Raw genomic sequence first — 17085 nt, forward strand, 5'->3', positions numbered from 1 at the left:
ATGTGATCTGGAACCTTTTTGTCAATAATTATCTCACACAGTTTTGATTTAATACATTGTGTGCAAACCACATTTTAAAAAAAACACTGCATTTCACCAAAAGAGGTTACAACTTGAATGAGGTTTTTAAAGCACCTTAATCATGAGTTTCTGATTTACAATGAAAAATTCAGTACATTTACAACATTAAGCCATTTTTCAAATGTCACCATATTTCTCATGCACACCCAGTCTATGCTATGGACTCAACAGGTCAAATGTTGCCATCTTGAGATTTTTTTCAAAATGTATTGGTAAAGAAATACGTTTGGTTTTCAAATATTACAGAAGTTGCTTCAAATGACCCAAAATTCTGTTTATATAGGATATACTAAAGTACACTGTCACATCAATTTTGTCAGTCAATGAACTAATCAACGATTTGTTTCAGCTCTAAAATCTACTGTTGAAGAAGTTTTGCTTCAGTTGTTGGAATATAAAGTAAGGCACAAATGTGAACATAAAATTGTATTCAGCTGTATATTTTTAGCAAATGAAAATGCATTTGCTGCATTTCCTATTTACAGCATTATCGATAAAAAGTGTGTGGATTTTATTTTGAAGGTAGTTCACCTGCTGTTTTCCACTAACTTCACACCCCTGGCTTTCCCAACGGTTGCCTCTCGCGACCACTTGGGGCGGTCTAACTCGCTCGAGCGATTGATCGTTGCACGCGAGGAAGCGGCGGTTGAAGGCGAGCATCAAGGGAATTGTAGTTTTACGCGAAGTTTAGCCACCGGCTAACTATCAACTTCTCAACGGCTGTTGCCGACTACTGTCGCCTACAACTTCATAATGCTGAACGGGCTGCGTATAGATGGCGGAGAGCAATGACTGAAGAGTTCGATGAAGATGTGGTATTTGAGGTTTGTATCTTTGCCGCTGTTCTTTATCGAAACTTGTAATGCTTTGTCATGCCTCCTGAGGTCTGAGGTAAATATACCGCGCAAGATTCATTAACACGACAGCTAGCTTAGCGAGGCTAGTAGGCATGCTAGCTTCACAGAAGCAGCCGTTTGCCCTGTTGCTGTGCATTGTCAGTGCAAAACAAATCCACATATCTGGCTGGCGGATAAATGGGTTCCTGCCAAGGAGCTTTGGTGGTCATGAGAGCTGCTGAGCTGGGCTAGTGGGCGCATTGTTGTAGGTGTTTCATCATTACTAGACTTGCTGGAGGTGGGGTGGGGATGACCAGATTCAATGCGTCGGTTCTGAAAAAAGGACACACACACATACACATACACACACACACACGCGTAGCTACATCTGGATGGTGACAACATGAGCTGCGACTTCGTGTGACAATGCATGTGAGTAGCATTTCGTTGTCTTGACTGCTATCTACAGTGTGTTGTGGTGGGTGATGGTTGATTACATTAAAATGGGATGCTCACATCACACAGCACAGATGCTCAGAGTGATGTTTTCCCAGCAGCTGGCAGAGAAGTGGGTCAGGCATCTTTTGGGCAAATTCTAGCATGGGATGTTTCTCCTCCTCTATGCTTATTTCATGGCTGATTTGGTTCTGAGCTTTCTCTGTTCAGGGAAAGAAACAGCATCGCCTGTGTTTAATCTTATGCAAGAAGATCGGATTATTCCATGATAACTTGTGCTCACATTTCGTGTCCAGTTCCCAGGCTGGAGAGAGGAATTAAGGGGAATCTTGGCTGCATGGAAAGGCTCAAAAGACAATCCTGGCATCTGTGTGTGTGTTGATTTACACATTGACATGTGAAAGCAGCAGGCTTTACAGCATTCTTCCCAGAATAGAAAAGTAAGTGGCATGGAGGAGAGATAGAGGCTATGGATGAGGGTGGAGTCTCAACTTCAGCTGATGAATCCAGAGGGCAAAGTAGACCGGCTCAGCGAATCGGTGATGCTTCTCCCTTCGCTTATTAGTGTTCAGATACCTTTGGATTCACAATGGGGAAAAACTACAGAAAAATCAGGATCAGTGTCAGCTCGACCCGCATGAGGCTGATGACCTAATCACCACATTTTCTTTCCTTAGCTTCTTCTCTATCCATCTGTCTCCCACCCTCCTTCTCATCCATCACTGTTCAGTCTCTGACTGTGTCTCTTTCTCTTTTTCTCTGCAGAACTCTCCTCTTTTCCAATACCTGCACGATCTAGGGCACACAGACTTTGAGGCATGTCCAACGGCATCACAGGAGGAGGAATATGGCGGACAAGAGGGAGACCTCCCCTCTCCTGACGAAGATCCACAGAAAACTTCAGTGAGTTTCTCAGTCACTGTCACAACTGTCCCACAAGCCACTGCTGCCAGCTCTGCTGTTCTCGCATAAATGAATGATTTGTTTTCTTTAGCTAAGCTTGCTGATTCAATTGAAACATTTAATTTCATCTCTGATGTGTTAGTTTTTTTCACAAGGAAACAGGAAATTTGCAGCCAGGTGAAAAACAGAAAACACATACATAAATAAATACATAAAACATATAACAAAGATATGCAAAACATAAGCTAAGCAAGCTCACATGAAATAATGAACATCAATGACAGCATGCACAGAAATAACACCTGGTGTACTTCCAGTCATCATCCATCAACCATTAAACAACAAGCAGAATGAATGCTTATAGGAGGCTAACATTGTAACTAGACTAACTGATGTTAACTATTCACCTGTCTTTTTCTGGAGACTGGAGCTGTAATACTTAATTTATTGGGTTATTTAACAGGCTCGTGCACTTTAATGAAGATGACTGTAAATGTGCCAAAAGGCTGTTTTCATATCCATAGCTCACCATGAAGTAGATCGTAAAACGTAAAAGTATAAAAGCAATAAATAATCATATTAAGGCTCCAACTAAGCATTATTTTCATCATCAGTTACTTCAGTCAGTAAGAATAATTGTAATTTATATTCTTGAATAATTGAATAAGTGCTGTATAAAATGTGAATAAATGGTGAAAACTGAGAACTGAGAAATATATTGTGGCCAATATATCATTGTAAACTGAATGTCCTTCAGTTTGAGACATTATAGATCATTGATTTCTTGAATAGTTGTGAAAATGGTCTCCAGATGAATTGATAATGAAAATAATCAGTAATTGCAACCCCAAATTAATCAAATGATCATTTCAGTTGTAGATCATATGTCAGAAGTTTCTCGTCAGGTCCCTCTGTATCCGTATCCTTATCCAGCAGCCTCCATTATTTCTCTCCAAACGATCTGTATCCCTGACCCGGTTCGTGGTGTGTTTGTGTGTGTGTGCACGTGTGAATGTCACTGTTTGAACTGTGCAGTCAGACAGAAAGTAATTAATTTGGCTATTGACTCAGACACATATACTAGCACGCAGTCACCCACAGACTGTTATGTATACTGGTTTACATGCTTCACTTCAGTCAGACAAGATTAGGCAGACATGGCGCGAAGGGCTCCGTGCACACACTTACAGGTATTTCGTGTTGCATGTTCTTTTCTCTGATCACACACAGCAGATTTACTTTAAGCATGAGAAACTCTGGCTCTTGTGCCTGGTGTTGTGCTGATTTTAGAAGAGATAGCCCAAATGCGATTACTGAGACTGACTCTGCTTTCTCTCTGACGTTATTCCTGCCTCTGTGAGCATCCTCTTACAAACTGTGTGTGTCTCTGTGTGTGCGTTCTGTTGAAAATCACATGTGTATGCCTGTTTTAATGGCCCTGTGCGCTCTACAACTCTGCAATCAAAGGATTAAAAGTATGAACTTTTAATGGCACTTGCATTCATGTAACAGTCGATGACTGTAGTATGAGTTGACCTGTGATTCAGTCGGACGAGTAATGCCTCCTGGGAAGCTCAGAAAGGATCACATGACTCTCATCCTCTCCTCGTTCTCCCCCCGCCTCTTGCGACGGGAAGCTGTGTTGTGTTTTCTTCATTCAGGAACTTTCCGTGCGTGTCATGCTTCCTCTCTGCTACACTGTTGTTCTAAGGAGTAAAGGAGGATGAGGGATTCAGATCAGACAGGAAAGCTTTAGGGTCGTCCCTCTGTGACCAGTTTCCTGAAGCCCAGAGAAAGTCGGAACCGAGGCAAACAGTTTGTTCACGTTGACAGAGCGCACTGTTTGTTGTTCATTAGCAGTAAAGGGCCAAACTGAGCTATCATTTGTGGTATGACCAGTATGTGCAAATGTCCTTGACCTGACATGCTGATATTTTGGAGGTCATGTAAATTCATCTGTATGTTTATACTGTTTTAGTAACATTACATAATGCATTCCTTATACCCTCTCGTGATCGTAAAGGATTTTAATCGTAGTCTCAGGTCTAAATGTGAGTGTGAAGCTCTGGACTTCAGGTGTTCAGTTGAATTTTTAAATTAAATGTGTCTCATGTAGTCACGCAGGAGATGAGACATTAAATATTGGAAAGATGAAACATGCTTCGGCTTAGTGTTTTACAACATCACATTTACATATTGTATAACCATATCTTCCTGGTTGAGTTCTTACTTTGTGGTTTTCCTGCTGAAGCAAATAAGTGAGCATAGGAGTAAACGGGAGGATTGCCTTTAGCCAGCCAGTATGTAAACTGCTGCACAGTCATTCTCATCTGCCCTAACCTAGAGCTGAAGCAATTAATCTACAACTGTGCAGATAATTGATGAATCATTTGAGTCTTTTGTTTTTTTAGCCAAAAATGTCAAACATTCTTTGGTCCCAGCTTCGCTAATGTAGGATTTATTGCTCCTTGTTATTATATATGACGTTAAACTGGACTGTTGGTTGGACAAAACAAGGAATCTAAATACATCACTTTGGGCTTTAGAAATGTGTAGTGGGCTTTTTTTCTGTTTCTCTTTTATTGACCACACTGTTAGTCAGTTAATTGGGAAAATAATGTGCAGATTAACTAGGATTGAAAGTCATTAGTTGCAGCATACTGTAAAACCTTATTTGCCTGGGTGATTTATTACAGTTTGGTAACACTGCTTCTTAGGCAAATATAGGATCATAACTGTACATTGGAGGATTGCTTTGAGCCAGTATATAAACTGGTACAGTGCACCCTTCTCCAATCACCTTTCTTTTCATTTTTATGCACTTTATATTTACTGTCAGTGTTGCAGCTAATAATTATTTTCATTATTTATGAATTTCTCCATGTTTTAAACCCAAAACCCAATTTACATTAACAGTGATTTAAAAATATATATTTATATGAAACTGGGCTCAGAGAATGACACAGTCAGTGGTGTATAAGTATGAATCAGTTACTAGAATTGTCAGTTAAAGGGTATTTGTAAGTTTTGCTAGCCTGGTAAGTAAACAGCTGGTAATGCTAACGTTAGCTATGTAGCAATAGCATAAACTTACATATACATTAGCTCCTTTAAGTTTCTGCCAGTTGAATAAACGACTGATTGATTCTGCAGCACCTGTTGTACAAATACACGTTATCATACCCAGTTGCCTGCGCTGAGTGTGTTCATTGTCTCACATAGTAAAAAAAATGAGTGTAGGGTCTGGAAGCTGAAGTCACACCAGCAGAATACTGATGAGCAAAAACACGACCGAGGCAGGATATTAACTGCAGCGAGAGTTTTAACCTGTACAAGGTTTACATCACCTCTGTGGTAGCATCAGATGGGATTTGCTGCTTTGACACCGGAGAGGAGACTGAGCAGAGTCGTGCCCTAGTTTGTGAGTGCACACACACACACACACACACACTGTTGGCTGAGACTGATGACCAGTGTTGTGTGAATGCCCAGTCCTGAAGCTCAGTCTCCAATCAGTAATCAATATGACTGCGGCCTTTAGACTAATAACACTTGCGCTTTACCCCCCAGAAAAGGGTCAGCGTGCAGGCTGCCCAGTCTGGATCAATAACCCCATGTTTTTGCCACGAGTGGGAGCCCACACACACACACACACACACACACACACACACACACACACACACACACACACACACACACATCACAGGATGTTATTATCTACAGGATTCTCTGTTTTTTAACTGAACAGATAAAGAATAAAGCCAAAGGCTCAACATACAAACATCTCTCAGTTCCCATTTCTGAAACAAAGAATTTCAGTGATGCCTCTAAACAACTAAGTAGATTAGTGAATAGTAGATCCTATTCATGATTAGGCTTTACACAGTTTAGGATTGTTTCCAGGCTCTTAGCAGTTGGAAGAAAAACTTACAACATCTTGAAACGCCTGAGGTTTGTTCTGAATTGAAATGTCAGTGCACTTAAAAGGTGAAGCTGTCTGGACATCTCAGAGTGTTTACACTGGAAGTCCCCCGGTGCTGGGAATAGAGAGACTCCTTGGAAGCAAAGAATGAAACAGAAATGTGTGTCTCTGTGAACTGTAGGCGAACAAAGTTTTTGTTTTTATTTTTTATTTTCTTTTTTTGGATCTATAAAAGAAGCCTTCCTTTCTGTCTGACAGCTGTGTATTGCTGAAAGGATAAAAGTTTGAGTTTTATTGATGCCGAAAATGTAAACACTTAGTTATATTTCCAAAGTAGAAAATCCAGTAGTGATGTGGTTTTTGTGCCACAGTGCTGCTATAAAAGACCCCGGAGCGAGTGTTGCACAGACACACATTGCACTTATTGTTGTTGCCTGAAAGAGTTTGTCTCCGGGGATACTCCTTTAGAGTGAGAGCGAGTGTGCGTGCACACTTGTTATTGGTTGTGTGTGATTACTGGGAAATGCAGTCAAGGTTAGAGCAGCACTTCAGAAGGACTGTAAGGATTGCAGGTGAATCATTTAGTGTTTTAATATGGAATATATTTCAACTTAAATGATCCACTGGGGCTGAATTAGAGAATAAAGCGCTGAATAAAACTGCAGTGGGGCTCTTACTTAATTGGCTGTATTATAATCTTGTCCCTGTGTGTGACTTGCAGGGAGGATGGCTTTGGAGACTGGCTGAGACCCTGTGGAGATGGAGCCCGATTCACCAGGCAGCTGCATCTCATAAGCTGGAGCAGCAACTGGTACGGTCGACTGGGAAACAGAAAGGAATGCTGACACTAAAACTTCCATCACCTTCCCTCTGTTTTATTCTTGAAATGTCTTCAAAAAATGTTCTTTCCTTCCATCTGGCAGGACTGCGTGTTCGGCCAGTACTCGGTGAGGTGCATTCTGGACCAGGACGTGCTGCTGCAGGAGGATGTGGAGCTGATCGAGCTGTTAGACCCGAGCCTGCTCACCCTCGCCTCCTCGCCCTCTGGCTCACCCAGCCGAGCGAGCACCCTGCCCAGACCAAGCCTCATTGCCAGGCCCTCCCTATGGTACATGCACACACATACACAAACGCACACACACACACACGTACAGTGGTGGGGCAAGATAATTGGATCACCAGAGAATATAATACTTTCCAATACAACAGCAGCACAAACTGAAACTATAGCCTGACACAGTTGAATCAACTCCCCTTATAGTATAATACTGTTTCTTAGATATTCTTTACTACAAGGAAAAGGTACTGAGTTGCATATGTATTTGTAATTTTCAACGCTTTTTGACTTTGTGATAAAAATGCTAGAGCTGTTTTAGTTAAGTGAAAATTGAGTTAAGAATACTGACTTCCCTAAACATCCAAAGTATCCACTCTCCTTAAGGCAACTCAGTTGAGTCTTCAGAACCTCTCTGCGTGGTAAACACCCACATGCCAACAAATTTGTTTCCTCTAAACCCAAACTCGATTACCCTAATTTTGTAATCGTGAAGATTTCAGTCCTGGATCTGATTCTGATGCTGCACACGGCGCAAGTAACAGCAAGGCGCAGTGAAGTCGGTCACCTTCATCTGGCAGCTCAGTGTGGCTGTTTGAATCAGAATCAGAATCAGAATCAGAATCAGAATCCTTTATTGATCCCAGGGGGGAAATCAGGTTAGGTTACTGTTAGGTTAGGAAGTAGATTACAAAGGTAAAGATAAAAAGATAAAGAATCATATAATATAATCATCAAATATAAAAATACTTATGCGATAATATATAAATGAATAAAAAAGAGAAAATATGTAAAGCTATGTGCATGAAATTGCACTTGTCTGAAGTGTTCTTGTTCTATTACTCCCTGCAATATTTAAAACTGATCTACTGACATGAAATGTCCACAGATTCTCACAGTCAGTGTTAAAGTCTGTGATAAATACGTCATGTTTCCTGCATCACAATGAAAGCCACTCCATGTTTTGCCGGTTGAATGCTTTAAATGTGAGCTAACAGGATTAGGAAATGTTGGATTAGCATTAGCATAGTAATTTAATCCAACTGTGATTCAGATGGAGGGGAGTGAACAGTAAACAGGCTGATACCAAGGGGATGAAATTAAAACAGCAACATGCTGCATTGTTTCATGTGAATTCCCCAAGACTAATAAATTGACAGAGATCCCTTTTACTCGTGGTCCAGTAGAGATCTGAGCATCTAAAGGTTCCACGTTCTGGTCATAATTCCCTCCTGTTCGCTCTCAGGGACATGGCGGGGCTGGTGGGCCTGGCTGCGGTGCTGCTGGGTCTCTGCTCTGCATCTGAGGGCCTCTGGTCTCTGGCTGTGGCGCCGTGGGGCCTGGCCCTGCTGGGCTGGGTGGGGCTGAGGGGGATCACGCTGTGGAGACGGGGCCGCATGCAGAGGGCCGTCCACGCCAGGGCCACGCAGCTCCAGAGTCTGGTCCACAACAGCAAGACTCTGACCGGCCTGTCTCGCAAAGCCCTGCGTCTGGTGCAGGAGACCGAGGTCATCTCCAGAGGGTTCACCCTGTAAGTGTGTTCGTTTTATGTCCCCCTGCCCATCACCCAACCACATAATGATGATGTGAATTCATATCCCGTCATAATCTCCCAGTTGTCACTGCTTGGTCCAAGCCTGCTCAATTAATCCCCTCCTTTGTTGGCAGTTAATTAACCTACCTCGTCAGGTAGTGTGTCCATAGGCTTTTTATTTTACATGTTGGAGAAGTACTTATTTTACACATCACCGTCTCTGTTTGTGTGTATAGCTTTAGCATTATAGAAGAACATTGTAAACTAGTATTATACGAAGTGATTTAAAGAACTAGTTTAACATTTTTGGAAACATGTTTATTTATTCTGTCAGATCAGAAGATCAATACTCTTGTGTCTGCACAGTAAATATGAAGCTACAGCTGACTGTAACTTAGCTTAGCTTAGCATAAAGACTGGAAACAGGGGGAAACAGCTAGCCTGGCTCCGTCTAAAGGTAACAGAATCCATGTACCCTTCCTCCTTTTACACATAGGTTTTAAACAAAGGAGATATAAAGTGTTCAAAGATGAAATGATATGTCGATCAACAGAAAAATAATAATGGTTAATTGTTGGAGAGGTTTTTCATGCAAAAACAGTGAAACGAGGCAACAATCTCTGATTCCAGCCTCTAAAATGAGAGATCTCTTGCATTTCTTTGTCATATATCACTATAACAGTTGAAGCTGTCGGCTTGTTGTAATGGGCATTTTTTTATGTTTTATAGACATAAACAGATTAATTGACAAAATAATCATCATCAGATAAATTGAGAATAATTGTTCGTCTTTATGCTAAGCCAAGCTAATCGGCTGCTCAGCGCACAGAAAGGAGAGTCATATCAATCTTTTCATCGAACTGTCCCAAGTTTCCCAAAATGTCAAACTATTCCTTTAATAGCATGTGAAAGAGTCTTGTTTGCCACTGCAGCCTGGTAGAGTAACATGCCTGTGTAGTGTCCGTGTCTGAATCGTCTCAGTATGTTGTAGCAAACGTCTCTGTGTGTCGTCTTTAGCTGATGTGGTGTTCAGTGTTGTGTGTGCCCCCCTGCCTCTTTGGGACGTCTCCACAGTTGTATCACATTTCACTTGTCAAGTTTGCTCGACAGGGTGAGTGCGGCCAGCTCCTTTAGCAGGGCGGGGCCGGGGGCGGTGCCACGCGGCCAGCAGCTGATTGGACTGAGGAAGTCCCTGTACCGGGCGCTCCGCTCAGCCTTCAGATCCTCGAGGAGAGCCACCTGTCACATGCTCAAGGCATATCCTTTACCTGGACAGCTCAGTGTGTCTTCTTTTAAGGACACGGGGAGACCAGCCTACAACTTATGACTTAGGACTTTTTGTTGCGTAAACAAATCCATATAACTATTCAGGTCCTTTAAAAGCAGCACAAATCTTTTCTCTGTTGTTCAAATATCTATTCTTGCATCTTGTGGTTTGGAACTGTGCGGCCCGTTCTTAAAGCATTGTTCAATCTCTCTGGAGTGTGGAAGGGAAATCTCTTGAAGGGAAAATGTGATTGGAGTCTTTTGTCGTTTGAGGTTAACAGTCATTCGTAAGCAGGAAAACACTGATTCCTGGTTGGAAATCCCAGGAAATGTTACTTGTTATTGTCGGGTCACAAAAAAAACCCCTCCATTAATTGAAATGAAACAATATGTAGCTTTTTCTAGGTGTGTCGTGTGGTGTGTCCTTAACCCCCTCCAACGTTTCCTCTGAACTCTGAGATCGATAACGTGACCAACTATGTGTCTGCGGTGCCTCTGAAGGAGCTGGGGCTCGGCCTGGGCATCGAGCACCTGGGTGATGAGCAGGCCCAGGAGCTGACGGACGACTACAGCCTGCCCGCCCTGAAGGTGAGGCCTGAGGGTTCAACCTGGCAGGGGGGGGGTGCAGGTAGAGAAAACAAGAAGTGGTGGTGCAGGGAGGTGGAACAGGCGATGACCTGGACTTTATTAATAATCAGTTAAATTGAATGTGATTCCTGTCCTGTTTATGCTGTTTTAAAGTGATATTCTTGCTTCACTACATGTTGGTTACAACAGTTTGAAGTTTTTACCATTGAAAGTGTCAAAATACCGATTGAAACTTCTTGATGCATTAATCCAAATCTTTCTACTTCACTTCTCTGCTGCTCGTCTTTTCTGCTTAGCATCTTGCAAACACTTTCTCTTTTATCAAGTGGCCCACTTTCTTTTATCCTTCGGCGCTTTGAGTAAAGTGATAGTGTGACAGAAAGTGTATTCATGCACTGGCCTCAGTTTGGTTTTTGAAGTAAAAAGGCCTGAAGCCACCAACAGTTAAAAGACTATGTCAAAGGTCAAAGAAAGAAAGGAAAGAACGGTGGTGGTAATATGATGACATATTTTTTTTTTTTACAAGTTGGCCGATGTATAAAGCTCCAAACAGGATGTTATTAAGCTGGTATTTGTTGGCTTGTCCTCCTGCAGATGCTGTTCCAGCTGTGGGTGGGACAAAGCTCTGAGTGTTTCCGTCGACTGGCCCTTCTGCTGTCGCCACGCCGAATAGAGGAGGCAGAAGAGGGTGCACCCAAAGCAGAGACCTCCCCTACTCTGCCTCCTCTGCCCCCGCTCCACCGCTCCATCGCCGCAGTGACCGAGCCGCTGCATCACGCTCTGGCCAGCTGCCTCGGTGAAGTGCAGCGCAGCTACGACTTCCACCGGCACTTCGAAACCCAGCCGAGGACGACGGGCTCCGACAGGACCGGACGGGCCAGGGAGAAGTGCCGAGAGCTCAACACCCTGCACACGTCCATCCGGAGCCTGCAGCTGCACCTCAAGGCCCTGCTCAGCGAGTGAGACACACACGTACATGAAAACCCTGACTGGCCTCATTCTACACCCATAAAATGAGATGAGACTCTAACAGTCGGTATTGTGAAAGTGGGTCACTGCAGCAGCAACGCAGAAGTAGAAATAAAGTAAAGACGATGTGCATACGGACATAGGAAGTGAGGTTTGAGGGACATCACAGCAACATTTTCACAGCGTACCAGGTAACAGGTCACTGTGCTAAGGGAAACAAAATTACGTCACATTTCCAATGAAAACAAAAATCATTAAAGAAATTACAAACATTTTAAACATGGAGTCACTTTCACTAAATCTAAGAAATAGCAGATATCATTTCCAGGAAGTAGACTGATTCATAAGTAGAACAGTTAAAAGTTTTTATCCCTCACTGAATTCCCCTGTTAAATCCATCACAGTCACAAAGACACAGATGGAGATTAAGAGAAGCAGATGAGTCAAAGGAGGATTTTTAAAGTCTGCGACAACTGAGAAGTGAGATTATTGTTGCATAAGATGAGATGTGGACTGTTGAAAAGAAGCTGAAATGGAATTAAGGAGATTCCTCTAAATATTTTTCACATTCATTCACATGCTATTTACTGTCTTTCCCATGACTTTATTATTGATTGTGAATATATTACACCCACTTCTGTCTGGATTTTAAAGATTATGAAATGTATATTGCATACAAAAGACTGAGATATTTTAATGGGCTGTATAATGTCGTGGAAACGTGTTTCACCTACGTGTCTGGTGTCGTCAGGATGATCATCCTGGAGGACGACCTGGAGAAGCTGATGGTGTCCAAGGAGCTGACGGAGCTGACGTGCGAGGGCTACCAGGACCTCAGCGACCGGCTGCACCAGCTGCACCCGCACATGCAGGCCAGCACGGGCTGCTGGGAGGACACCATCAGCCAGGTGGATCGCATGCTGAGACGGGCCAACGCCTGTCCGGGTGAGCGAACGCTAAAAAACAAACACACTCTGGATGTTAGTTTTAATCCTTTCAGAGTAAAAGTTTTAAAAAGATGCAACAAGTTCATGAGGAACAATCACGTCAACAGTGAATAAAACAATAAAACAGACATTAATAACAATAATACTTACAATATAAGTTTAATAACAATAACCAGACATTTTAATAAACATAAAAACAACTACATGCTGTTTAAATCTGAAATTATGACCACATACTTGAAGGTTCAGTGCTAGTTAACACCTTTGCCTTATACATCAGCACAGTGACCCCCTCTTTAGTACTATATTGGTTTCCATATTTACAATAGGTCTATTTTTAGCACAGACTTCCTCCTTCCTTTACCGTGACTCAAGACTGTTGCCAGTCATGGAGGAAGTAGCTGTTCCAGAATGTGGGACATGAAACAGAACAGACCAACCGGAGCGCAGCCGTCAGCGCTGTGACCAGGCTCCGATACCACGTTGTTGAGGTCATTTTGTTGCATTAATGGGAGTTTACATCATCTCTGCAGGTAACGTAGAGGGTCTGGAGCAGTGTGGGACTCCTGAATCTGAGATTCCTGCTCCTCCTCCATCATACCCCCTGATCCTGGACAGAGACCCTGTGCCAGAGGAGCTGGTGAGATCAGATCTCCACCTTTCACAACTATATTTACACAGAAAGTCCCTCATCAGTCAGGATTTCTGTAAACGTTCCTGGTGTGGCCTTTAAAATTGATACTAAACACCTTTCCCATCCTTCTTCTCCTCATCATGTTTCCCTGTTGTCAATCTCTCCTACTTTTTTGTTGGACCAGGAGTGGGAGGCGTACGTGTCCGACTCAGACTCTGACGGCGAAGGCCGAGGGTCCTGGTCCGACATGTTGTCACCGGAGGAACGGGAACGTCAGCGGCGGGAGAGGGAGGAGTCTCGCCGCGTCCTGTCAGAGCTAAAAGCTGTTCTGGGCTTCCGTGCGTCGGAGGGGGAGAGGATGAAGAGGAAGCAGCTGCTCTTCAACGACCAAGGTCTGCGCTGCTGTTGCTGATATTCTTAGAATGAGGCTGGTTTTATCTGGAATGACTGAGTGTCTCTGCTGATGCTCCGGATGATAAAATCTGCTGGTGGGTTCTTCTGGCAAATCCACTCACAACGATGCATCGTCAAAGATAGTACGATGACTGTCTGTGGGTTTTCCTTAGACAACCAGTTTACTACTCATCACTTACACTTACATTCAAATGAACTTAAATGTTGATTGTTTTTATTTTAATTAATCATTTACGTGATTTATTGAGCTCATTATATTGTGTTAAAAGGAATTTGGTAATCAATACTTAGTGAAGCCACTTTTAAGAACTGCTTGTGGTCCTTTTCTTAATGTAATGTCTTTCAGGGCTGCAACTAATGATGATTTTTGTTATTGATTGAATTATCCATTATTTTGCCAGTGGTTTATAAAATGTCAGAAAAGTTGCCGAGTTCCCAGTGACGTCTTCAAATGTCTTTTGTTGTCTGTCCAACAGGCTGGAACCCAAAAATATTTCATTTAATTTCATAGAAGACTAAGAAAACTAGAAAATTTGGAAATTACTTTTTTTGTATTTTTGCTTGAAGAATAACTGGGAACACAGTTTGCTGTCGATCAGTCGAATAATTGATTTATCAATACCTGTGAGGATTTGTTGATTTTTCCTCTGTAGTATAATTGTGGATACGTCTCTTTGGGTTATGGACTGTTGGAATTAGCCGTTTTAATGACGGTGTGCGCCTCCATGTGTACATGTAGATGGGTCTGGCCATGCGAGACTACTGTATCTGTAAGAGTCACTTGAGTTTAGTGCAAATTGTTTTTTTAGCTGCGAAAAAAACTTAAAGTCATTTCATTTCTCATTTTAATAATTGGTTAAATATGTGGAAAGTCTATGTTGGTGGATTGTGACATGGCGCTGGATGAAACACTGCGTCGTATCTATCACATCAGACATCAGCATGTCAGGTTTGTACTACAGGGTCAAAATTACAACTCAATATGTTCCGAAACTTAAACCATATATTTCTTCCTTTCTCTGGCAGCTGCTGTGACGCCGTCAGCTCGCGGTGAGAGTTCAGATCCCACCACCAAACCATCAGACGCTCCACCTTCACCAGCAGAAAGTGGTGATGAAGAGGGAAACCACCTATCAGAGCAGTCTGCAGGAAACGGAGGGGAGGAAGGGGAAGGAAAAGACGGCAGGGTGAGGCCTGAACCCTCCACCGAGCAGGTGATGGAGTTCAGCTGTGGGCTGGAGGCGGAGGATGGGGAGTTGGGGGGGGGTTCGGTCTGCAATAGAGGAGGAGGAGGAGCGTCGGAGCTGCATCAGTACGACGGGGTCCTGCAGGAGGGGGAGTCCCAGAACGGTCTGGACTGCTTCCTGAAGCCTAAAGCCCCCGCCGTGTCTGTGATGGATAGACTGACGGAGATCCACGGCTCGGAGGCTCTCAGCTTCAGCTCCGCCATCGCCGCGCAGGTGGCGGCACGCTCGCACTCGCTCATCAACATGGAGGAGCAGACGTTCGGAGACGACGGGGAGGAGGACGGAGAGGAAGACGGAGAGGAGGAGAGCGACAGACGAACCCCTGACAAGGACTGAAAATAAACCTCCGCTGCTTAAAGCGAGCACTGAGCAGAGACTGTATTTATGTCCGATGTCCTCCATCGATGAGTCTGTGTTACATCTTATCTTGTGGAGATATTTCAGATTCACTCTCTATTACCCATCCGTCCATCTTACTGTACATTACCCACGATTCTTACTGCTCTCTTGCTGTTAAAACTCAGGTACCAGAACCACTAAAACAAAACCCGACCTACAGTGTTGAGGTCAGAAGACCAGAATGTCTGCAGTTTAACTTGGTGACATCCACATTGTGTAAAGTGTTCACAGTCGCTCGGTCGATGTGGAAACGAAGAGTGTAAGCAACAAGTGATTGGCTTCAGACATAAAAATAAGAAGAGAAGAAGAGTAACGGTTCAGTCTGAGTGACTGTGAGGAAGTGTTGGTGCTGGAGCAGTGGAGAGGAGATAGCAGCGGTAATTCTCTAAAGGTGTGTTCAGACAGAAAGCAAATAATTCTGACAGTTTCAGTTTGATTCATTCACTCAAAGATCACTTCAGTATTTAGATTATTATTTTTTGCCCTGGGTTTTGCCTCTCAGGCAACTTACAAGCTGAGGTTGTTGTGGCTGAACAAAAAAATCCACCAACTCATTTCTCTTAAAAAGACGCTGAAACAAAGATCATAAAGTAAAAGATATAAATATTGATTGATTTCAAATGCTCGTCGTTGACATTTGAAACGACAGTTTGAATTTTTTGTCAAACATTTTTTATAAAATCTAATAATATTTATCAAACAGTATCAGGTCTCTATTAAGGAAATTACAGTGCATTATTTTATACATTATAAAACAGCAAATTATGTGGCTTTTTTGGTTTACTAACATTTCGATGGAGAGCCTGATAAACACTTTAATTTGTTAGATGATATAAATTTATATAAATGAAGAAAATGTTTACATTTACTTACAACTAACTGCTGTAACTTTAAATGGGTAAAAGTAGCAACAGCACAGTGTAGAAATACTCTGTTACAAGTAAAAAAAAAAAAAACCTCATTATGCAGAGTGGCTCATTTCAGAAGAATGGATTCATGTGTTCATCACTTTAATGTTGCAGCTGGTAAAGGTGGGGCTGATTTTAATTACTTTATACACAGCAGGGTAGATTGAGTCTTATTTTATCTTAACTAAAAATACATCCTAATTTATTTGTTGTTATATTTTGGGTTATTAATCTGAAACTGGAAAGCAGCTAAAGTTTCAAATGAATGTAGAGGAGTAAAAAGTATAATATTTACAGCGAAGTCGAAGTATAATACACAATACATACATACAGTACTTGAGTAAATGTACTTAGCTACTTTCCACCACTGTAGTTGGTACTTTGGATGTTTTGGGTCTAATAAATGCAAACGGTTAAATTCAAGTTAATGACTCAAGGAGAGAATTCTCTTTGCTTTCTGTCTGAACGGCCTTTACAGCAGAAGGTTGAAGTCAGCCGACCTTAAATCTTATAGGCGGACAGATCTACACACACACATGAAGTGCAAGAAGAGGAAGTGGAATTCTATTTTTATTCTCTGCGCTTTATTTCTGTCCCTTCTTCTGCGATCCGTCTCCGATTGGACACAATGGGGGTAACGGTGAAGTGGACATATGAACCAACATACATTCTCAATCCCATTTGCAGCGACATATTTGGAATACAGCACTATTGTATCTAAGAACAATTCATGAAGACTGAAACAATCCCAACTTTCTCAGCGTCTGTGTTTACAGGGGCGCGCTCAGCGGAGAGGTCAGGAAGCCTTGTTTTTCACACTGAATTGTGTGGCATGAATTTAATGAACTGTGCTGCTGTGAGGTTTGAAATCAAATACCTCTGTGTGTGAGTGTGTGTGTGCGGGTTTGGTAATAAAAGAAGAGACTG

The 17085-nt window shown here is 42.5% G+C and overlaps 1 protein-coding gene across 2 annotated transcripts; it reads left to right on the plus strand.

The window, feature by feature from the left end:
* Positions 1 to 785: 785 nt before the first annotated feature.
* vezt (vezatin, adherens junctions transmembrane protein) lies at positions 786 to 16191 on the plus strand. 2 transcript variants are annotated; one of them, XM_022749392.1, is made up of 12 exons: positions 786 to 905; positions 2139 to 2276; positions 6920 to 7009; positions 7122 to 7306; positions 8499 to 8783; positions 9885 to 10043; positions 10493 to 10640; positions 11235 to 11599; positions 12361 to 12554; positions 13090 to 13196; positions 13375 to 13582; positions 14631 to 16191. In XM_022749392.1, exons 1-12 carry the CDS (start codon positions 870 to 872, stop codon positions 15185 to 15187), a joined length of 2472 nt encoding a protein of 823 aa, XP_022605113.1. In that variant the 5' UTR covers positions 786 to 869; the 3' UTR covers positions 15188 to 16191. The 2 variants fall into 2 exon arrangements, with proteins under 2 accessions (XP_022605113.1, XP_022605114.1); XM_022749393.1 differs by having other exon boundaries at positions 9897 to 10043.
* Positions 16192 to 17085: the final 894 nt, after the last annotated feature.

The sequence above is a fragment of the Seriola dumerili genome, unplaced genomic scaffold (assembly GCF_002260705.1).
Source record: "Seriola dumerili isolate Sdu_G_001 unplaced genomic scaffold, Sdu_1.0 BDQW01000138.1, whole genome shotgun sequence".
Classification (NCBI taxonomy): domain Eukaryota; kingdom Metazoa; phylum Chordata; class Actinopteri; order Carangiformes; family Carangidae; genus Seriola; species Seriola dumerili.